This window comes from Buteo buteo, chromosome 29 (assembly GCF_964188355.1).
Source record: "Buteo buteo chromosome 29, bButBut1.hap1.1, whole genome shotgun sequence".
NCBI lineage: Eukaryota > Metazoa > Chordata > Aves > Accipitriformes > Accipitridae > Buteo > Buteo buteo.
The window spans coordinates 4,044,477-4,067,757 of NC_134199.1; the positions used below are offsets into that span (position 1 = coordinate 4,044,477).

Genomic DNA, 23,281 nt, shown 5'->3' on the forward strand with positions numbered 1-23,281 from the left:
TGAGTGCCAAATGTCTTGTAGGATGGAGGTCCCTCTGCCTCTGGTCCTGTCCTAGGACTTGGCTAATCTCAAGGAAGAATCCTCGCATAATAAACTCATTGTGCATTTAAAATAAATTGACTGTGTTAACATTGTGAGTGCACTGAGTTTTAATCCAAACGGAGAGCTTTTCTCCTACTCTCTTTCAAATCATGTGTGCCTGCTAAATTAACTGGATGCTTATTTCATCCGTCCACCATGGTGGGGGAAGAGGCTGGGACTCTTGGTTTTTTTTTTGGGGTGGGGGGAGAGGGTTGGTTTGGTTGGTTGGTTGGTTAGGTTTTTTTGTCCCTTATGGGGCCTGTGGCCTAGGACAATGCAAGGAGGGAGCTGAGAGGGAATGGATCAGTTTTCCCATTCAGCACACATACTTACCACTGCTAGCTTGTGGTTGTGTATGTGCTAGGAGAGAAAGAAATATGGGCTTGTAGAATAACTTAGGCTGGAAGGTACTTGTGGAGGTATCTGAGCTGATCTCCCTCCAATGAAATCTATTTTCTTAATTGTTTCTCTGAGCGTGCGCAGTAAAGTTGGTGCTCTGCCAGCCTGAAAGAGTCACAGGGTCCCTGTCCTACTGCATGCAACCTAAACAGGAGGAGAAAGCTGCAGTATAGTAGAGTGGGCAAGGTGACAGTGAGTCACTCTGGTTACTTTAGCATTTTGGTAACACAGCGGTTTTTATTTAAATACCGTATCATTATTATTTATGTATGAAAACCACTCTTAGTTCAGGATTAGTGCCAGTTCTCTAATGTTCATACTATACTTGTATTACTCTGTGCACTATGTTGTGTTTCTAGACAATTACTACATCTAAAAGAGATTAGAACCAGCAATGAGAAATGGCCACTTGCTAATTGCTAAGCAGTAAAGTAGGAAAGTGTGGCGCTTGGCTTTGGGTGGGCAAGGGTGCCTGTGTGAGTCACAAGCTGTTTTTAGAGGGAGGTCAGTGGCTTTTGGTACTGCAGTTAGCTGGTTGGACGGGATCCAGATCTCATTAAGATTTAATTCATGACTGGTTCCTGAGGAATCTGGATCTCACAGTAGTCTCAGCAAAAATCTTAATGGGAGGTGACTCTCCAACTTGTGACTGTGGTCTCTGGCACCTGGCTTGAGGTCCTGTGGGCCTTAGAAATGCCCCATGTCCTCCGAGTGCCTGGTCCTGGCTGACCAGCACGGACACAAGCTGTGACACCGGAACCCTCACGAGGCACTTTGGGAAGTCGTCCAACGTGGGGCTTGGGTCCCATCAGTCACAGCCTGGAGGAGGGTGCTCTGCTCGGCCCTGCCGACACGTACCGTGTCAGGGATGAGACTGGCCCCCTCCTGACTGTGATTTCTTCCCTCTCCTAGGCCTGAGGACAAACGTGGGACAATGTCGGAGGCACGACACGACAGCACGAGCAGTTTACAGCGGAAGAAGCCACCATGGTTAAAACTGGACATCCCGGTGCCGGTGCCTGTGTCGGTGCCAGAAGAGCCCCAGCCTGTGCAGGTACAGAGGCTGGGGGCAGGAGGGAGGGTCTGCGGAGCCATGGAGGGGGTGTGCAGAGCCCCACTGCGCTGAGAGCCTGCCTGTGCCTGTGGTCTCCGGCAGTCCTGGCTGAGAGAAAGGCAGCTTGTGATGGCAGGTCATGAGGCCATGTGAGAAAGGGCAGAGCCATTGGGTAAATTTATGATCAGTAATTAACTCCCCCTTGAAGGGGATGTGGGAGGGGAGAGGGTGGGTTGCTGATGTGCTCAGATTAGTGGACGTGACTGTTTGGATGTGGGGATTGTGAAAAGTGTCCTGGCTGGGGGATGTGGGAGTGAGGTATTCAAACAAGCATTTCTTAAGGGGACTGGAGGAGTGAAGGGCTCCTAGACAAACACGAGGGTCTGGAAGTGCTGGAGCTTATGCTGAAATGAGCAAGGAATGAGTCTTGACTTATGAATAGCCAAGATAATGACAGGCTCTCATCAGTAACAGCAGAGAAAGAACAGTTACTGGCAACACAAAGCTGTTACCGGCATGGGGAACATAAGAAAATCATGTGGGATGAGAAATAAGTAATATTGAAGAGTGGTGCAGTGGAGATGGGGTGATAGGTTAATAAGAACCGTGCAAAGTATGAGAGTAAACCATCTGTATTTGTGCTGGGAATAGGAAGAACAACAGGAATTTCTGCTGCGAGGTGGCGAAAACTCTCATGTAGGGGTGAGACCTGGGTAGGATGATTGCTGGCTGCTCATGTGACCTTACTGCAGGAACAGAGACTACCTGCGCCAAAGGCAGAGCTGGAGGGTTCTTACTACCCAGCTCCATGGGTGGGATGCAGTGCCTGGGTTCAGTTGATTATGTGAAAGAACAGTTTAGCCATCAGAGAAACTGAGGGTTATACAGCTCCGCTGGAGGGGAGTTGAGGACAAGCTTGTCTTAAGAGGGAACTAATGTTGTGCTCGGAATAGCAAGGACTGGTCTCTTCGCCATTCCTTGATCCAGGGACTAAAATGCACTTCAGTTATGTGACAGCTTCTGGCAGATAAATCTTGGTCCTGGTCTTCCCGTGGAAGAAAAGGGATCGGGGTTCATTCTGCAGGAATTAGAAGTGGAATGCAGGGTTTTAACAGTGCAGGCTGAAACCTTCCAAATAACTTATTTAAGGCTTTGATGGATGTTCTTTTACCTGAAATCTGTAAATCCAGCTGGGCACCTTCTAGAGAGACACTCTGTACTTATGAAGGAAGCTGGCGAAGGTGATGTTCTCCGGAGATCCGGTGTGCACAGCAGAGGCTGTTGGGATGAGTGCATAATGGGGTCCTTTGCTGTATAACCTGAGTATCTGTGCATTGTTTTTACATAAAACATAACAAAAATGTTAAGATTAGTGGAAATTATTAGCTTTCTGGGCTAGAGGGGCTAGAGCAGCAAGTAGTCTTGAGGCAGAGACTGTGTCTGACCAAAGAAACAGTTGATCAGGCATTTCCTTGCCAGAGGAACAGTCTGCTTAGCCTGCATTTTACAAATGGGAGATGGTGTCTCTGCCAAGCTGATGAGAAGTTAATCTGGGGAGGCAGTTGTGTGAGCTGAGAACAGTCTTGTGAGTTGTGTCATATTTGGTAGGTGACATTCAGCCAAGACATGCCAGGAGCTTTCAGATCTGAGTGTGTCCAGACAGTTAGGTTATGAACAAAGCTGATGTGGCTTTCCCAGCTTGCTTAGCCTGCACCAGGCAGCAGCTACAGCACAGACCCACCCACAGCTCTCGCAGGCTTTAAATGCAGATTCAGAGTCACTTATGAAGCCAATCTCACTCACTGTGCTTCTCTTTACCTTGTGGAGTGGTCTAGCATTGTGTGATCTGGGTTCCTTCTGGCTAGAAAATAGCTAGAAGGATATGTTGCAGGAACTCATGTAATACACCCCATCTACAAATGGACTTCAGTCCATGGGCCAGGCTAGAGCTAGTCTGAACTGAAACTCACTGCAACATGCAGATGCTGTGTCCTTGATACTAACTATGCTGTTCAGCAGAGCCATTCCTCGCTAACATGAACACAGTCCTTGTTAGCCTGATTTTGCTGCCCAATTGCATGTACCCAGCTTGTGGTTGGGGTGTTGGGTGGCTGTTGAATTGGTAACTAAATGTTTTGCAACCTGACTGGCCTTGTAGAGCATCACTCTGAGAACACTTACTCCCACTCTGAGAACACTGACTGCCTTTTCTTCACAGCCAACGAGACGTCAGGCCTTTCTGCGAAGTGTGAGCATGCCCGCCGACAACACCCGTGTGCCCTCCCTGCCTAACGAAGTGAGGAGACCGGTGCTACAACGACAGACCTCAATCACCCAGACCATCAAGAGGTGAGACACTGAGTTCATGGAGCCTGCTTTGGTGGATTCTGCCATCCATTGCCATCCTTTATTAGTGGATTTATGGTCCTCTGCTTGTTCCATTGCCTGGCACTTAAGTGGCATGCTATCACAGCAGGATTAGGTTGTCTCCTTTGTTATTTATGATGAGGTTGTGGAAAAGGGTGGGTGCAGATAGGTCCCCAATATATAAGCCCAGTGGTGCTATGTAGCCTGTCTTTAGTAAGTGAGGAGACAAGTCCTTGGAGGAATGTTGTGATCAGGACAATGAATGATTCTTGCCACTTAGAGATTAATTTTGACTGCCCCCTTGCCTCAGGGTGCTGGCTGTTTCTGAGTAACAGGATGCCTCAAGCCCTGATGTTTAGCTGAGACTGTATGATGTGGTGTGCTGGGCTTGCTTTGATGCGGTATCTGAGAGCATATGATTGCTGTGGGAGGCAGAAGCCTATCCTGAGCAGTCTAGGGCTCTCAGCAGCTTGGCTCCTAGCACTAGCTCATTGGCAGGTCCTTGAGATGGCTATGGGGGGGTGATGGAGAGTAGGGAGAGGCTGCTCTGGTCCTGTCCCCCACACCTGCACAGAGGGTTATCATTTGTCCCCACAAACCAGGGGTCTCTAAGACCCAGCCTCATAGCTGGATGCTCTTTCTCTCCCTGTGGCAAAGGCTTATCCCCGTTTGTCCAAAGGGAGTGGCTCTTCCAGCTGCTCTCCTGAGATGCCTGGCTTGTATCCCTGGCAGTGTGTCAGGCCTGCCTGGATCCCAGGAGCATCCCTGGAGCTCCACAGGTCAGAGGCACTTTCAGCCAGCCAAGCTTCGCCCACTCACAAAGGAGCAACTTTCCAGCTATGGGAGAGACTGACCTCCCATGCACTATCTTCCTTTGCCTCAGACATTCCCCAGCTGCCCTTGGCGGTGAAGCTCTCCTGCAGCAGCTCTCTGTGATCCTGCTTCTTGTGAGGCTGGGAGGGCTAAGCCATGAAGCAGTGTCTGCTCTTTTCAGGGCTATGGGCAGCTTCTGGGCCTCTTCCCTCATGTCCCTGCCCTTGTCCCACTCCTTGCCAGGACAATTAGGCAAGAGCATGTCAAGGATGAGGGAATATCCTGGGAGGGTGCTGCCGAGGCCCTGACAAGAAGCATTGTGCAGGAGGACCAGGGTAACCTTCTCCCCGAGAGGTCCTCACAACATGGAGTGTGTGTGTAGGGTGGAGAGTTTGGGGAACTGTGAACAACTTTGGTGCTGGGGGAACAAATTTGCCCCTAGTGCTACTACACTATAAGACAGACAAGGCATATGTACCTACAGTGAGCAAGGTAGGAGTGCTGGACAGTGGTTGTGAAGCTCCCACACACTGAGGGAGATGCTAATGTCCTGCCTAGCCTTGAGGCAGTGGGCAGATAAATGTGACTGTTGCACCAACAGACACTGTGACATGTCTTCCTCTTGCCTGCCCCCGCTGTAATGGAAGTGCTGGGGCTCAGGTTGGTGGCTGTCTCCCTGCCTGTGCTTGATGGTCTGTGTAGGCATTTTGTACCCTGGGAGTACATGTGGTCCCACAGGGAGTGGCCCAGAGGTGCACAAATGGTTTTGGAATTCCTGGGAGTCTCCTGCTCAGAGTATGTCTGTGGGGGGTTCAATGCTATTGCAGTGCTGAGTTGTCTCACGCAGGTTATTGTGTAGCACAGGGGGTGGCCAAGTATCTTCCTCCTGGAGGACTTGCAGCTTGTGGGCAACTTCTACAGAGTGTTGTGGGATGTGGGTAGGAGAGCAGGTGCAGCAATGGGAAGGACTTTCCAACGGGCAGAACTGCAGGAAATGCACATGTGACATGACACTAGCAATGAAAGCATGAAATAAGTGGATCAGAAACAAGGACAGGGAACTGGAAAGTACCAAGGAAAGGCCTAAAAACTGCTCTGTTTAGCAGAGCTAGGTATGCAGTGGTGAATTGCAGACCATGCATCCATAAAGGTGCCTTGGGGATTTGTTTTGTGAGTCCAGGGAGACTGACTGCCAGGTTTTCTGCTTAACACAGCCTCCAGGATGCACAGAATGTGAAACTGTTCTGGCAGCAGGACTCCACACCATCCTGTTCCCTGGGGCTTGGAGGATGCAGATCAAATGGGAGCCTAAGGTCAAGCTTGTGTGGTCCAGAACATGGCATGAGAGTGGTTCATGTGCCTTAGTATAGGCATCTAACACCACTCGCAGTCTCCCAGGGTGTCCAAGATGTCCATGCAAGGCAGCAGATGTGACACAGATAGACTGGTGGACCAGGCAAGATCCTGCCAGGGTCCACCAGAATGGGCCCAGGGCACTTCCAGTGGCATCAGACACCTGTATCTAAGCAGGTCATATCTTGGCCTGCTGACACCTCCATGGTTTCACACTCTGGTGTCCAAAGCCAGCCAGTGGGATCTGTAGCTGGGCATCTGGGCAGAAGGCAGCAGATCACAGAGGTCTGGGGTTGAGGTGGATTGCAGTATCTCTGGTGTCTTCAAGAGCAATGGGAGACGTACGTCAGAGGCGCACCAAAAGGGTTCAGCAGCCTCCTGGGTTCAAAGATGGTGTTGTGTGGCTTGAGTTTGGTTGGTTGTCTTAGGTCATGCTCTCAACTGGAGGCCACTGTCATGTGCAGTGTGGCACAACTGCTGCTGATGGGGCTATGGAAGGAGATGGGGAGGTGTTGGATGCAGGTCGCTGCTCCCTTCCACAGCCCTGCAGGCTCCTTCCCTTCAGCTCTCTTTTCTTTGCAGCAGACAGGTACGGTTTCAAAGGAGTCAGACCCTGCCTGTTCATGGGCACCGGGTGGGCAGGAGTTCCCTGAGAAAGCGGCAGTCCCTGCCCCGATCGTTTTTCAGGTACTGGTAGCACTGTGTGAAACCCACCCCTGCATGTGTGTGCAAGGGCTGTTGTGAACTGCACAGATTCTGGCTGTTGCTGGGACCACATTGCCTTCCCAGGGCTGGCCAGGAGGCCTACAAACAGGCAGGAGTGAGAAAGTTCATGTGTGCTTCTAACAAAAACCAATTGTCACTCCTACTAAATGTGTAGGCAGCTGTCAATAAGTAGCATGGACTAACAAGCTGTCCACCCACCAGCCTCACTCCCTCCTGCCTTTCCTAACAAGCTGTCAACCTCCTGGTGTTCACCGTAGCTGGAATATCTCCCCAGGGCAGCCATAGCACAGCCTGCCTTTGCTAGCATCAATGCAACATGTGGCATATGCATATGTTGGCCCCAAAGCCTCCTTGGGGCAGAAGGGGAAGGAGAGGAAGCAGCACTGAACAGATGCTAGTCATGTTGGTCCAGATGCGGCTCAGAAGCTGGTGAATGGAAGCGTCCATTCTTACCCTGTTGACATCATGGCTTTTTCTAATCCAAATGTGACTGTCTTCTTTTTGAGGTGGAGGTCTTCGTTTACTTAGCACCAACAAGATGAGCCACTCCGGGAGTCCAGGGCACAATAGCCCATTGACCACCACCCCAAGACTGGAGCTCAGTAAACTTTTTTAAATCAGGCAGACGATGTGACTTTGTGCGTGGCAGGGACTGGACCTAATACCCAGGAGTCCATTCCTGTCCTACCTTCCTCACTGCTACCCTTGGCCAGATGCCATTCTGGCACTGTGTCCACCTTTGGTGACTGCTTGTGTTTAGTCTTGGGCTTTCAGGGCTGGTTAGCTCAGCACGATAGAAGAGCTAGAGTTGACCTCTGATGTTGGTTTGTTCCTTGTTACAGTGCTCCAGGGAGTCTGTAGGATGTGATGGGGCTCCCCAGCTGGATAGGGGCATTCAGCATCTTCCCAGGGCACTCCCAATACCTTAAACTCTGTAGTCAGCTCTCCTGGACTATCTTGACTGTGATCAGAGAGTAGGACAGCTCTCTACCCTGGCCCTGGACCAGTAGTGGTCTCTGGCAGTTCAGGAGTGGTCCTCAGAGTGCAAAACAGCTGTGGTGGTGCTTGTCCTTCCAGGCTAGCGGGAGCATAGTTTGAGGGCTCTGAGGTGCTGCTGTTGGCGCAATGGACCATTCATCAGCAGGCTTATATGGGCACAAACGACCCTCAGTCCTCTCCCTTTGAGGAGCAGCCCCCTATACGGACTTGTCATCCAAGGTCACCTTGGTGTTGAAATATTGGTTACGGCAGTCTATGAGAAGCCTTCCGAGTTGTAAGACTTTTTTGTGGAGTGTGTTGTGCCTGTGCATCTGCACAGCCAGAGCATTACCTCTGTGCTATAGGCTTGGGTTTGGGTCTGTCAGGCCAGGTGCTGACCCTAGGCCCTTCTGCTCTGAATGGAGACGAAGATTGCTCCGACAAGATGTGGGTCTGTGGGAGCAGAGCGGTGCTTTGAGACATGCACGTAGACCTGTCTCTGAGGTCTGGTTCCTGTTGACTTGCTGGAGGCATTTGGAGACATTTGGGTCAGTGAGGTTAGGTGAGATCTAGCAATGGCCCATGTGACCTCATGCCTACTGAAAGGTCTGTTCTGGATCATTGGGAAACAGGGAAGGCTGAGGGCAATGCATGGTGGTTTGCATCTGGAAGTTTTAGCTGGAAAGGCTGTGGGTTTCAAATTCACATCATTTTACATGGTGGCAGGACACCTTCACCTGTTGGTTGATGTATTTTTGCTCGGTAGGGTGCAAAACACAAGACTAGTTTCCTGTCTCCAATGCACTGACGCAGTTCCTCTGTGTGACCTAATTCTAGATTTAATGCAACCTTTACTTCAGTGTATGTTTTAATGCTCCCTTTGTGATGTGTGAGGTCTTGCTTCTCAGCAGCTGGAAATCCTGCCCCTGAGCAGGGGTCTCAGGCCAGGGTATTGGGTTTAGCTTGGAAGGACTTTCAGGTTTCGACACCTGGCCAGACAACTGTAGGCTGACACAGCTTGTCATCTTCTGAGGAAGGATTAACCAGAGTGGGAAAGGCTTGGCAGGGCTGCAGTGATCTTTGTAGGTTTAGGGTACCAGCTGTCTGTCCTGCAGTATGTGAAGTAGGTTGTTAGTCTGACCTACCCCGATCCCTATCCACCTTCCTTGAGATTTTGCTTCTGATCCACTGCTCTTCTGTGACAGCAGCCACTTGGCAGCAAACCTACCTCATGGCTGCAACGTTGAGCTCCTACTTCTGCAACCAGCAGCTTAGAACTGTGTGTGTCTGCTTTAGCAGAGATGAGGACCACAGCAAACATTTGCCATTAATGTTACCTTTGAGGAGGATAGAAATCCTGCAGCATGAGATGGAGAAGTTAGGGGTATCCTGGGAGTGTGGGGGGAGGCTGGGAGAGAACAGTGAATTCTGGTGGCTCCTGGGAGAAGCTACAGAACCATAAAACAGTACAATCCCACATGGGGACCTAGAGCTGGCCTGAAGATGGTAAGTGTTTTTAATAGATGGTTTTTACAGAAAAATCCAAACCTTTCACCAAGTTCTTTTCTGTATTTCTGTCCCATCTACTTTTCTTTGTTTTTAGAAAAACTCAGAACAAACTGTCCTTTACACACAGTGAAATCTCTGCTGTCATTTTTCTTTTGTCTGAGATAGAATGCTGTTGATGGTTGAACATTTCTGGCCAGCATCTGTCAGGTTGCTAAAACCAGCTGAGGACAGGCTGCAAGATGCTCGTGGGGAAGAGTTCTGCCTGTCTTTGAATTGGGGTGGGCTGGCAGTGACCACCAGGGATTTTGTCTTTTCATGTGTGTAGTCCAAGCAAGCATAATGCTTCTTTGCTCTTGTATGCTGGCATCTTTCAGAGGCACAGCAGATTGGTTTGGAGTGAGCAAAGACAGTGATGCTACTCAGAAATGGCAGAGAAAGAGCCTCCGCCACTGCAGCCTGCGCTATGGGAAGCTGAAACCTCAGGTCATCCGGGAAATGGACTTGCCCAGTCAGGACAATATTTCTCTAACAAGCACAGAGACTCCTCCTCCACTCTATGTTGGACCCTGCCAGCTGGGCATGCAAAAGGTGAGTAACCTGGGACAGAGTCAAGGGCATTGTGAGTTTCCTGCACAGTGTCTTTACCACTTTGGCAGCTGTGACCTATCTGCGAGCTTAGTTCTGCCTGAACATGTCTGGGCTCTCTGCTCAGACACTTCTCAAGTCTCAGATACAGTTTGGCAGCCTCTCTCCTTCAGCAGCCTCTCTCTGGTCTCGTTGGCTGAGATCTCTCAGCTGTTTTGGTGATAGGTTCAGAGCTGTGTTTGTCATGTTGTGACTGTGGTGGTGACTAGATACGTGCAGTGTGTCCAAGAGCTCTCAGCTTGGGCTTTTTGCTGCCATCTTGCAAGGACAGAATTCTGTTTTACACAGAGTGGCCAGTATCCTGGACCCAAATATACAGTAGCAAGCTTGGTATCACTCAGGACGCTTGCCTAGTGTATCCTTGTCCCAAGCAGAATGCAGACAGTAGCACAGCTACTGGTTATGTTTTAGGACTTTGAAAAGTGTTTCTTGCATCAGCGGTACTACAGCTCTGCTCATGGGTCCTCAGAAATGGTTTTGAGTGCCTGCACAGGGCATCTGGTAGCCCCCTACTTGCAACCTTCAAGTGTGATCCCAGGGGACAAGACCCAGTCAAGCACATCCAGTTACTAGCACTTCAGAACTAACCCACAATATCCCAGCTCTTCCCTTTGCTCCATTCAGCTATAGTAATTGATATGGTTGATTACTGTGCATTAGTGAGCACCACTGCAACCTGCGCAAGTGGGGAAACAAATTCCTTCCAAAGTAGGTTAGTCTGTGACCTGAAACCTGGCTGCATCACTGAAGCAGAGGAGAATATTTTGCATCTTTCAGTCAAGTTTCAGCTCTTGCTCTTTCCTGTTTTCTTACTAGCTGAAGTATCTTGCAGTTGATCTTTGGTCACAGGAGACTAAGAAATACTGTTGGGCTCTATGTGGGCTACATGAAATCAGAACATCGTATCAGTAGGTGTAAGCCCATAAAGCTTCCTGTTGAGTGTGCAACTGTGGATTAAAAAAAGCTCGTAAAACATTAGGATAAAGCATAGAAGTCTTATGGAAACCACAGCTGTGATGATGTAAGGACGGAGGCAAGGTTTGTAGCTGAAGGCAATATTTTCATTAGGTTGATTCGTATGTTTGAAAGAAGTGAGAGCTTTGGCCTGAAGAGTCCCAAAGAAGGGCTTGCAGCTCTCGGAAGCTTGTTTGCTTTTTCCAGCTGTTATAACTTAATTAATGGAAGTGGATGTAAATACACAGTTAAGCTTCAACAGGATACTGTTAAGTCCTGGGCTGTCCAGTATCAGAGAGGAAACTAGCTGGAGAAAGAGAATGGCTGTTTTCAGGGATTTCTCAAACTCCTGTTCAGACAGCACATTCTCTGACTGTAGAGCTCACTGGCACAGGAAATGAATGAAACCAAGAGTTTAGGAAGGGCTGAAGGAGTTTTGGAGTCTGCTGTGAACATCAGGAACATTCTGGGTGAAAATAGTCAATACCAACAAAACAAGAAGAAGAAAAAAAAGAAAAGGGGGGGGAGGGGGAGAGAGAGGTTTGAGGCCTTAGGTTTGAGGCTTACAACTAGGGCTTAGCTTGCAACAGGTTATTCCTTATCTCCCTATTGTAGAATTGCTTGTTGGTCTGTCCTGCCTGGTTCTTGGTCAATCCCAGGACCCAGACCACTGTCATGGTCTCAAGATGTTTGCCTAGAGGGAGGAGGGCTTGGTACAGAAGGGTTTGGGGGTGAATGGACTGATGGGCTTCTTCTTTTGGCAGATCATAGACCCCTTGGCTCGTGGCCGAGCTTTCCGTATGGCTGATGACAATGATGGCTGCAGCATCCCACACACACCTATCACACCAGGCGCCACATCACTCTGCTCCTTCACCAGCTCACGCTCAGGGTTCAATCGCCTCCCACGACGGCGGAAACGGGAGTCTGTTGCCAAAATGAGTTTCCGAGCAGCTGCAGCTTTGGTGAAGGTACTGTCTGTGGGAGGGCAGGGACTAGTCTGGCAGCAGGATGGGGCTCTGCCCTGAGAGAAGGGTGAGAGGGAAGGAGCTGCTGAGCAGAGAGGATGGGGAGAACAGTGGTGGAGGGGAAGAAACCAAGCCATCTCCTGTTCCATTTCAGCCATGTGTCTAGGAGGCAGGATTTGCAAGAAATGGGGATGATGGCTAGGTTTTGGTACAATTCTTGGCTCCCTTTTATTGGCCTAGGGGCTTTGGTTCCCACAGCTAGCAGCCTCAGAGGGTTGCAGCAGGTCCAGTGCAGCCTGCCTGGACCTCTGGGTGCAGACCAGGTGCAGATGGAGCAGAAGTACCTGAGGCTCTTACTATGCAGGTCTCTTCATCCTGCCGTGTGTCTGCTTTCCTGGGCCCAGTGACCTTTCTGCTGTGTCCAGAACCACCCATCACTGCGGTTTGGTCAGAGGCATTGTACAATATGTGGTAGAGGAGAATGTTGCAAGCCTCACCCACATGAGAGATGGGCACTGTGGATTGAGGAGTGGGCTGACACCTGTGAGTCTCACCAGGAAGGTGTCACACGTCAGCAGGTCTGCTGTGTTCCACACAGAAGCATGAATCAGCTCAGCACTTGGGCTCCCTGTGCACTGGCTGGGGTGGCCCTGCATGTGCGTGGGGTTCAGGTTTCTGGCAGCAACTTGATGCCACTTTCTCTGGCTACAGGGGCGCTCTGTGAAGGACAGCACCCTGAGAAGAGCGCAGCGGCGCAGCTTCACCCCAGCAAGTTTCCTGGAGGAGGACACGGTGGATTTTCCAGATGAGCTCGACACTTCTTTTTTTGCTCGGGTGAGGGGCAGGGCTCTGGCATGGTACTGGCCCCAGAGGCAGTGCAAGACTCTAGGTCTAGCAGGACTGTGTGTTGCAGAGAGCAGCGCTGCTTTCTGCCAGGGCTGGTGTCTCAAATGTGATGTTGGCTTCTTCTGATGGGATTTCTGTTTCTCTGCCTAGGAAGGAGTCCTTCATGAGGAGCTCTCTACTTATCCAGATGAAGTGTTTGAGTCGCCATCAGAAGCTGCAATCAAAGATGCTGAGGTGAAACCTTTGGATCAGACAGATCTCACAGGTGGTGCCTTGGACAAAAATGAGCTTGAAAGAAGCCACTTGCTACTGTGAGTATCTTCCCGGAAGCTGCCAAAGCGTAACATGGGGTGGCCAACCCATTCAGAGTGGGACCTCCTGCATGGAGGAAGCCAGGATCTGAGTGCTGTGGGTGCTTGGTGCAGAGCTCAAAAAGCAGTGCAGTGATGGGTTTTCTTTAAACCCAGCTTAATACCTCCTGTCTCAGCTACCCATGCGTGTGAAAGGTGACCCTGAGGCCACCTCTGCAGTCTCTCCAGCAACTTCCAGCCTCATGTGATGTGTTTTGGAGACTGTTTCATGCCTTGAGGAAACAAAAGACACTTTAAATCAGCTGTGAGGATGCTGGAGGCCCAGCTTTTGGCTATGGAGAACCTAGCAAAGACGAGAAGGCTGTTGCCATTGCCACAGTCACCAGGAACTGTTGTCTTGCTCCAGGGAGCAGCGTGAAGCCTTGCTGAGTATCGAGCTGGGCTACATTCCTCGCTTGAAAGGAGAGAAAGGTGTGGCACTGATGCTGAGAGCCCTACAAATATGTGGGTGGTACTGTACTGTATACCTAGATTTTTTCCACCTGAGTAACTGGTACTGAGTAATTGCTCTGTGTCGTTTCCGAGTCAGCTCTAGTTTGGCTGCCAGCTCACCCCAGCAGAGAGCTCTGCTGGGTGTGAACATGGAGCAGACAGGGAGGTCCTTGTTGTGGTTCTGTTGCTAACAGCCCATCTTGCTGTGTTGGCGCTTTCCCTTCAAGTGTTTCCAAGAACTTGACTCGGTCTTAACATAAGTGGAAGTGGAAAATGGTGGGAGTTTGTTGTCACTCCTCTGAGATGGTCTCAGTCATCTTGGCTCCATTTGGATCTCCTTAAATAGTTTTATTTATTGAGGAAAATAAATTTCTTTCACACTTCAGAGAACTGTTATCAGAATCATAGTTGGGTGTCCTTTTAGGTGGCCAGGTATTTATTTTGGCATAGGCTGATAGCCCAGCACCGGAAATATTGGGAAACAGCACATCCATAACACAGAAACCACTTGAACTTTTGGGGCAAGAGCAGGCTGCAATGGAATCCGTGCTTTCTGTTGAAGAAGGACTTCCCAAGTGGAAGTTGGGACTTTCAGCTTTATAAAAATGCATCTTCTGCAAGGTGCAATATTGAAAATAGCTGAAGTTTCACAGCAGTGGTTTTGGCTAAAGAGGTTCAGATTCTCCCTCATCCTGTTGCTTGTCCATACTTCAGAGCTGTCATGATCTCTCCAAGATGCTCTGGTGACTTCTGACAGAAAAAAGTTTGTCAGCTGGTTTCTCTGACCACTTCTGACAACCATTGTCTTTGTGCAGAAGGGGTCATTTAAGAAGCCAGAGGAGGTAAACTAGACTAGAATGCATGTCAGGGACATGCCTACTGCAGTGCTAGGCAGTGAACAAGGGTGAAATGGTAGGTAGGTTTTTTTGGTCAGGGTCTGAATGCTGCAGACCTGACCTCCAGACTTCTGTTGAAGAGCAAAGAAATACAAAAACATCTGAATATGATGGAGACTTACAAAGCAGGTGCTATTCACCAGTAGCTTGTGCAACATTCATCGCATGCTCTATTTTGGTAGAAAAGCCTTCCTTTAGGCAGCGATGCTTGGGATTTTTATTGTGGTTTTGAAGCCTGGTTTTGTTATTCTCCTGAAAAATGCATGCGTCACTGCAAATAAAGGGAGGAATGGAAGACAGATCGTGAGAGGTAACTGGCACAGCTTGCAGCACGTGACAGTGTTACTTTCTTGGTCTGGAAAGCTGCTTGGATCCCTGTTCTCCTCTGTCAGATTTGGTGGGCATGGGGGTTTGACTTGCCAGTCCAATCACAGTAAAGTGCTTTAAAAGGTGGGGATTTCCACTGCTGGGCTAAACTACACTTCCATTTCATAGCAGAAAGCAGAATAAGAGGAATGAAGTAGAAGAGGAAGTAGATGTGCCTGAGGCTGCAGATGTGCCTGGCTGCAGCCTCCCCATTTTAGCCTATTGCTGAAATACTTCTTCAAAGCCTTGAGAGCTCCTCGTCAGTAGGGCTTAGTTTGGCACAGCTGTCTTGTGCCACCTTCTGTGTGTAGTCCTGCGCTTTCATCAACTGGCACTGTGTAACCCTTTGAAATACAGCTTCCACTTCAGGGCACCTTGTCTGACATCAGCTATCCATCACCAAAGACCAGGGAAGGGCTGGTCCCCATTGTTGTGCCATGCAGAAGGAAACCATTGCTGTCCTGCTTTTTATTTCAGCCCACTGGAGCGAGGCTGGAGGAAGCAAAAGGATGGGGCCCTGGCACAGCCCAAGGTCCGCTTGCGGCAGGAGGTGGTGAGTGTCAGCCCACAGAAGCGTGGCCAGCGTATCGCCGTCCCTGTCAGGAAGCTCTTTGCCAAGGAGAAGAGGCCATATGGCCTGGGTATGGTGGGGAAGCTGACAAACCGTACTTACCGCAAGCGCATTGACAGCTATGTCAAGCGGCAGATTGAGGACATGGATGATCACAGGTGAGATCTGTAGTCGTAGAAAACTAGTGAGTGAGTGATTGCTGTTGCCTCTTGGTAACTCAGGTCACTGCCTCAGGGTGGTTGGGTGAAACCTGCTGCTAAGACCCCCCAGTCTGTGTCCCTGAAGTACAGTGCAAACTGGAGCAGACAGCAGCATGTTAGCATAACCGTGCACTGGGAGCTCATCCTGCTCCTCACGTTGCTTTGGGTGTCTCTGTCTCCGCTACCTGGAGGGACTGCAGATCTCTGCCCCATCACCATTGTCCTGTGACGAACAGGAAGGCTCAGGTATCTCTGCCTCTGATCATTCCCCTAAAGTCATTATTTCAGACACACAGCACACTTTGGCATCAGGCTTAAGTGTTCTCATGGATGTTTTCCTGGGAAAGGCTGGCTTGCCCAGTGTAATGGGGGAGTCAGAGTAAGCAGGGTCTGTCTGCCAGCAAGACCTTAGTCATTGCCTCCAGTCTTGTGCATCCCTAGGTGATCCTGGCCTGGTACCCCAGATTCTGCCAAGGTCCCTGGGGAAAACCAGCAGCTTTTCTCCTGTGTTCTGTGAGTTGGTGTAATATGCCTGGGTTTCTGGCTCTGATATTTTCTCTTTCCCTCCATCCAGGCCTTTCTTCACTTACTGGGTCACCTTTGTGCATTCTCTCATCACCATCCTTGCTGTGTGCATCTATGGCATCGCCCCTGTGGGGTTCTCACAACATGAAACTGTTGATTCAGTAAGTAAATCCCCCCTGACTTGCCTGGAGTCTGATTGTGTCTCAGCCTTCAGCTGCTGGCTCTTGTGTTACAGTCTTCAGCATATTGGCTACTTGCCTGAGGGCCTTGACAGCTGGGTGCTGGGTGTCCTGCCTTGGGGGACTCATGCAGCATCTCTGTGAGCCCCCATGCTGTTCTCTCTCCTGCAGCCACATTGCTCTTGACATCAGATTATATCTGGCACAAAGCATGATGGGCTCTTTGCAGGCTCTCATTGTGTCTGTGCTGGAAGCCCTTTCAAACAACTTGTTCCCCTTCTGGTGGAGACCAGAAGGATGTTCACGGCAGGGAAATATTTCAAACCTGAGTTAAGTTTTCACAACAGTTGCAGGGTTTTGCTTCTGCCAGGAGCAAAACTGACCCGTCTGACTTTGAGAGCTGATCTTGAAGCTGTTTGTAGCCTTTCCACGTGTTGTTAAAAGGTCTCTGGGGTACATACCTCTACAGCCATATCCCCGCTACATGCAGGGGATGCCCTGGGGAGCTTCTCACCTATGTGTCCGACAGCTTTCAGAGCACTGTCACCAGCACCTGGGCCTACGCTGTCAACAGGTGCTGCTTATGTTTCTGAGTGCAGGAGGCTTTTTGCAGGCTCTCAAGCCTCCCAGGTCTCCAGGCCCTGGGATTTCTTGAAAATTGAAATAGCCAGAGATAGATATTTTAAATGAAATCTTAAGATGAAGGTGCCCACGCCTTGATGGGGGTTTACCTGTGATCCTGCAAAAGACCAGTTTGAAAGAACTGTATGCCCAGCCATTGGCTGTGGGGATTTCTGTTCAACCTGGGTGCTGTTTTCACCAGCCCCTGCTGCTCTCCCTGTTGACCCTGTGGGCAAGAGCTCATGGGGCTCTTGCTTTCTCTCCTTGCAGGTCTTGCGAAACAGAGGGGTTTATGAAAACGTCAAGTATGTTCAGCAGGAAAACTTCTGGATCGGCCCCAGCTCGGTGAGTGCCATTGGCTGGGACTGTTGGTGGGCTGATGGGCGACTGTGTGCTGCAGCCATGCCACCCCAGGGACCAGAGCCCTCTGCTGCTTGGAGCTTGGTGCTAGCAGCTGCCTTTGGTTGGACTTCCCATGGGGCCCTTCCATCAGTGGCAGGTGCAGCAGTGCTCCTGGCCCCAGCCATCCTGCAGAATGGGCTACCTGGAGGCTGGGATGGACCTTAGCACTCCTGCTTTGCACCCTGTTGCTACGAAGACAAGCATGGGGCTAGAGAAAATGCAGGAGTTGTATGGTGTATGACAGCTTTCCTGATGCCACTTCCTCATGAAAGGCTGTTGAGTCCCAGAGATTCCTTTCCCGGCCACAGCAGTGGCCTTTCTGGGGCCATGGGCAAGGAAATCCCTGAACTTTTGTTCTGGGCTTGCCTTCTTCAAAGCAAATATTGAGAGTGTGCCTGATGTGTGTTGGGCTTCATCATACAGGACTTGTCCCTTGTCCCTTGTGTCCTGATAGGGGTACCCCTCGCAGTTCTCCCAGCCTGCTCTGCCCCAGGCAACCATTGCCTGCCCCTTGGCTGAGCCGAGTGTTTCCATCTCTGCCAGGAGGCCCTGATCCACCTAGGGGCCAAGTTCTCACCGTGCATGAGGCAGGACCAGCAAGTGCACAGCTTCATCAGCGCCAAGCGGGAGAAAGAGAAACACTCGGCTTGCTGTGTGCGGAATGACAAGTCGGGCTGCGTGCAGACCTCGGAGGAGGAGTGCTCTGTGAGTGCGGTGGCCCCTTTTATGCTGTCCATGCAGGCTCAGGGCCACTTCTGTTGACGCTTCTCCCACCCTGGGCTTCATGGTGACACCTCTCCTCTCTCCTGCAGTCCACGCTGGCCGTGTGGGTGAAGTGGCCCCATCACCCCAGCACACCAATGCTGGCAGGAAGCAAGAGGCAATTTGGGTCTGTTTGTCATCAGGACCCCAGGTAGGTCCTGCCTAGCCCAGCTGCCATCTTGCAGGGGACAGCTTGCTGTGACAATAGAGTCAGAGAGACATGGAGTCCCAGGCCAGTTGATTGCTGGATGGCACAGGGGCTGCTCTGGAGACCAAGGGACATGGGGGCAGTGGTGTCCCTACCTGCCCTGATGGCTGTAGGGGAGGCTGAGGCAGAGCGTGATCATATTTCCGCTCGCCCTTAAGTCTCCACTGTTGCTGGCTGCCCACCTACCTGCACAGTGGCCTGTTGTGAGCTCTGGGTGCCTTCCTCGTCCCTCTCCCCTCCTCACCTGCTCCTCGCACAGGCTCCCTTCTTGGGGTACAACGGTCATGTTCCCAGCATACCTCTGCCCCAGAGCCCTGCCAGCTGCTGGGTGCCATGGCACACCTTTTGTCCTTGTTCACCATGGGCTGATGTAGAGCTGAGACCAGCTGAATGCCCACCTTTGGGTTTGTGTCCACGTGGAAAGGAGCCAGTGAGTTGCTGGGCAGCTGTGTGCTCTTGGACAGCTGCCTTTGTGCTGAAGCCGTGATCTCTGCTCGCTGGAAGGAGGCTGCGGCTTTGATCAGCACAACCTTGGCTGATGTGACGTAGCATGTCACCAGCCCCTCGCCAGGGACAGAGGGGAGCTCTGGGAACACAGCCTGGGGGTAGGGACAGTGTGGTGGCTCCCTGGGGGATGCTGCCTGGTGCTGGGGAAAGTTATTTCTCAGGCTGATCTCTGCTTTCTGTTGCTGCAGGGTGTGTGAGCAGCCAGCCTCGATGGAGCCACATGAGTGGCCAGATGACATCACCAAATGGCCGGTGAGCATGCCAGTGGCACAGAACCTGTACGGGCAGCTGGAATATGGCATTTGCATCCCACAGTGCAGAGCCACAGCTGTGTTGGTGGAAGGGGGGGGCTCTCTGGTGCAGCCTCCTGCTTGTTGTCACAAGCACCAGATCAGGGCAGCCATGGCTTTGTCTAGCCAAGGCTCAAAGCCCTCCAACAACAAAAGTTCCCCTGTGCTCACTAAAGCCCTGGGCCCTGCCAGGGTAACAGAGTGATGGAGACTGACTTAGCCTCAGGGCTGTTTTCATCCCTCCACAGAGAGGTGTTGATTGAGCCTCAGGCAGGTGGAGTGTCAGGCACTACCCTGCTGTGAGAGGGAGGCCTTGGGAGGCCTGTGTCCGTGGGGCTGGCTTCTTCCCAAGGGGCTGTTTTGACTTTACCCAGGCAGCAAGCAAAGCCATGGCTGTCTGACTGCAGCCTGTTGTTGTTTTCCAGATCTGCACAAAAAATAGTGCTGGGAATTACACCAACCACCTTCACATGGACTGCGTGATTACAGGCCGGCCCTGCTGCATTGGGACCAAAGGAAGGTAATGAGTTTTACCTGGACGGAGAGGGGCTGGGTGTTGGGGTGAGACACAGAGGGCCCTTTTCAGGTTGTAGACACAGCCGTTTGTCCTTCTTGTCCTTCCCACACGCAACCCAGAGCCCTGCTGGGAAGGGGAGTTGGACTGGGAGCTATGACATGTCTCCCAGGTGGAACAGGACTCTGGGATGAGGAGGAGATAACAGCCAGCCTGAGTCTTTAGTGCAGCAGGGTATCTTGCTCAACTGGTCCTGCAGATTGAAGGGACTCGGATACCAAGGGATTAAATACTTCTGCTGGGGAGTTCTGCACTTTTCCTTGGGAATGGCCAGCTTGGTCCTGACAGGCTGCATTGGCCACAGCCTGGAGTCCCTGAGCACGCAAGGAGTTGTCAGGAAATGACCTGCTCTGGGTTTGCCAAGGAGGAAGATGCTGTTCTTCTTCACGTTGCTCCTCAGCTTGAGTAGTTACCCAGTGCTTGGGCCTGGCTTTCCCTGCTAGGGAGAAAAATTGATGTTGCCCCAAGGCGTTTCTCTGTCCCTGAAAGTCATGACCAGGATGCTCTTAGCCTAGCCCCCCCCTTTCCACTCTGTCAGCTACAGAGGCACAAGACTCCTCTGGCCCCAGAGACACAGCTTCCGCAAGCTCTGGTGGTACTTTCTCAGCTGTAAATAGCTAAGCTTTAGCACTTGTATTGGAGCTGCTGTATACAGGGTGTTAGTCTGTGGAGGTGACTCAGGCTTGCCTGTGGGAGAGAAGCAAGAGGGGTGTATGGAGAGTGGCACTGGGCTCAAATGGGAATGTATTAGTGCATCTGTTGCAGAGACACTACAGCATGTCAGGGGCAGCTGAAGGCATCAGTTCTCATAGGCAGACCTGGGGTGAGACAAGGGGGAGTGGGTGGCCTGGGCAGGCACAGGATGGTCCATTGTGCCTTCTGTGTGTAACTTGTTCCTTGCTTTGATTACTTGTGCCTCCTCCAGGTGTGAAATAACCTCCCGGGAATATTGTGAATTTATGCGGGGCTATTTCCACGAGGAGGCAACGCTCTGCTCTCAGGTAAGTGCAGAGTTGGGGGTTTGTATGGCTGCCCTTCTGCCTCCTGTTCCCCTTAGCAGCTTGGCAAGGTCTGGGGGTGCCTGTGCTGCAGTGTAGGTGGGAGTCATGTGTCTTGTCTCACCCTGAGCCCAAGGGAAGTTGCTGACCCAGACTGTAGTGGCAGAGCTGGCTCCGTCTGCCCCTCCTTAGAGACCAGTTTAGGACTTGGGCTGGCAGCTGCAAAAGCCCAACACAGGACCACTGTGGAAGCAGCGGGAGAATGCAACCTTCCTGCTCCGTTGGCGAGCAAATGCTGATGTCTCAGTTGTGTGTGTGGTGCGTTGGGGTGAAGAATGAGGGCATAAAGCTGCTGCAGGGAATGGGTGGGGTCATGTGGCGTTGGAGACAAGGGTTGGGACTTGATACAGCAGAGAAGAGGGAGGAGAGCCCCTCTCAAAGCTAACTGCAGTCTCTGCCCTGGCCTCAGTGTAAAGGGCCATGCTGGCTGGCACACCTCACAACCCCACTTCTGCCCTAGGTGCACTGCATGGATGACGTCTGTGGACTCCTCCCTTTCCTAAATCCAGAAGTCCCTGACCAGTTCTACCGCCTCTGGCTCTCACTTTTCCTCCATGCTGGGTAAGCATAGGTGTAAAACTTCCACTATCTGGGTGGGGGAACCCTGAAACCTGGGACTGCTGTAAGGTTTGTTCTGGCAGTCCCTTCCCTGGGGGACACCGGAGTGCTGAGCTGAGGTTTACCATGCTGCATTTTCTGGGAGGGATATTAGAGGCATGGGCAAGGCCAGACTAGGAGCTCTCAGCAAGGCTCGGCAAAGAACACCAGCCAGCACAGGGGTGACTTCAGTGGCTGCTGCTTCAGCTCTTGTACTCTGAACTTGGCAGGATCCTGCACTGTCTGGTTTCAGTCTGTTTCCAAATGACGATCCTGCGGGACCTAGAGAAGCTGGCAGGATGGCATCGCATCTCTATCATCTACCTGCTCAGTGGCATCACTGGGAACCTTGCCAGTGCAATATTTCTACCCTACAGAGCAGAGGTGGGTCTCCTGAAGACTAGGGTCCTGGTAACTTGCCCTGAACACAAGCCTTGTCTACATGCCTGTGCCTCTCTGGCAGAGGCAGAGACACCACAGCTGGGCTCACCTCTGCAGCATGTGCCTTGTGCAGATTTGTAGCTAGAAGATGGCACCACACCATCATCTAGCTGGTGAGCAATAACATGGCCCAGAGTACCCTGGGCTTTCCAAGTGACTGGCCTGGTCTGGCTGCAGTACGAAGGCTGCCTCTCATAACGAATGCGGTATTTGTCCAACCACAGGGTAAGAGAGGCCCCTGGCAGGCTGGGAATTGAGAGTTGTAGCTGGTGCTAGAGACCCTCCGCAAGTGAGTGGCAAGCAGGAGAGGGGCAAGGAGCAGAGCTCACCTTTCCCACAAACTGTTCAGGACTGTCCCTGTCCACATGCCACAGCTGGAGAGGTCTGATGTGACTATCCGGCTTCACTTTAGAAGACTGTGTGGCAGGACCTGGAGGACTATCTATCTTCTGGGTCCTTCAATAAGGAAAAGTGCATGGTGGGTGGGGAGAGCCAGGAGATTGCCTTCAGGGGCTTTTCCTCTCCAGTGAGTTAAACCAGATCTGCCCTTCTTAAATATAAAGCCTGTTCTGGTGATTGCTGGCCTCACACCTACCTTGATCCTAAATCAAACCAGGTCCCTTTACTCCTTGAACCCCACTATAAGGATGAAGTTGCAGGCTGTGGCATCTCTTCCCCAAGAAACACTGAACAGGGCGTTGAGTAACAAAGAACTGTAATGCCTGGAGCTGGTTGCAGAAGCCAGGCTGATGGCATGTGTCTGATGTTACCTGTAATGCTCTTCTTCTGCAGGTTGGCCCTGCAGGATCCCAGTTTGGGATTCTGGCCTGTCTCTTTGTGGAGCTCTTCCAGAGTTGGCAAATCCTGGCACGCCCATGGAGGGCTTTCTTCAAGCTGCTGGCTGTGGTGCTCTTTCTTTTTGCCTTTGGCCTCCTGCCTTGGATTGATAATTTTGCTCACATTTCAGGATTTATCAGTGGTTTCTTCCTCTCCTTTGCCTTCCTGCCCTACATTAGTTTTGGGAAGTTTGATTTATATAGGAAGCGATGCCAAATTATAGTTTTCCAGCTCATCTTCATTGCACTCTTCTCAGGACTTGTGATTCTGTTCTATTTCTACCCCATCAAGTGTGAGTGGTGCGAGTTCCTTACTTGTATACCATTCACAGACAAATTCTGCGAGAAATACGACCTGGATGCACAGCTCCACTGAAAGGCAAAGACTGGCTTCTCGAGCAGGCACTGGAGATGGATTGTCTTTGCGTTTGCTGTGCCAGTTCCATGTGGACAAAGCCTCTAATCCAATGACACTTCTAACCCTGCCCGTGGTTAATTTAAACTGTCTCCTTAGCACTTGGCAGGCATGTTTTGCCTTATCTCAGAAGACTCTGAAAACAGAACGTTTGTGCCTTGTTCAATTGTATTGAACCTTTTCTGCTGCCATTATTTTTATTACACTAGTTTCAATACTACATTTTTAACCAGAGTTGTTTACTACTGCTAAGGTGGTGATTAAATGGTAAGGTAGCGTTTTAGCTACTGTTAATTGTTCTGCATAGTCTGTGGCTACATTTGTTACTTTATCTCAC

General features: G+C 51.0%; 1 protein-coding gene across 5 annotated transcripts in view; it reads left to right on the top strand.

Moving 5' to 3' along the window:
• Positions 1-23,243, top strand: part of RHBDF1 (rhomboid 5 homolog 1) — a 39,279-nt gene extending 16,036 nt beyond the window's left edge. For 3 of the 5 annotated variants that reach the window (XM_075059428.1, XM_075059432.1, XM_075059433.1), the window contains exons 2-19: positions 1,393-1,534; positions 3,753-3,883; positions 6,650-6,754; positions 9,655-9,868; positions 11,644-11,850; positions 12,559-12,681; positions 12,844-13,004; positions 15,236-15,487; positions 16,104-16,215; positions 17,125-17,199; positions 17,800-17,961; positions 18,069-18,169; positions 18,922-18,985; positions 19,449-19,543; positions 20,523-20,598; positions 21,116-21,216; positions 21,483-21,636; positions 22,486-23,243. In XM_075059428.1, the coding sequence (XP_074915529.1) occupies positions 1,393-1,534; positions 3,753-3,883; positions 6,650-6,754; positions 9,655-9,868; positions 11,644-11,850; positions 12,559-12,681; positions 12,844-13,004; positions 15,236-15,487; positions 16,104-16,215; positions 17,125-17,199; positions 17,800-17,961; positions 18,069-18,169; positions 18,922-18,985; positions 19,449-19,543; positions 20,523-20,598; positions 21,116-21,216; positions 21,483-21,636; positions 22,486-22,905 (2,695 nt within the window). In that variant the 3' untranslated portion in view covers positions 22,906-23,243. The remainder of the gene's footprint in view (positions 1-1,392; positions 1,535-3,752; positions 3,884-6,649; positions 6,755-9,654; positions 9,869-11,643; positions 11,851-12,558; positions 12,682-12,843; positions 13,005-15,235; positions 15,488-16,103; positions 16,216-17,124; positions 17,200-17,799; positions 17,962-18,068; positions 18,170-18,921; positions 18,986-19,448; positions 19,544-20,522; positions 20,599-21,115; positions 21,217-21,482; positions 21,637-22,485) is intronic. The other 2 variants (XM_075059429.1, XM_075059430.1) reach the window with 2 other exon arrangements.
• Positions 23,244-23,281: the final 38 nt, after the last annotated feature.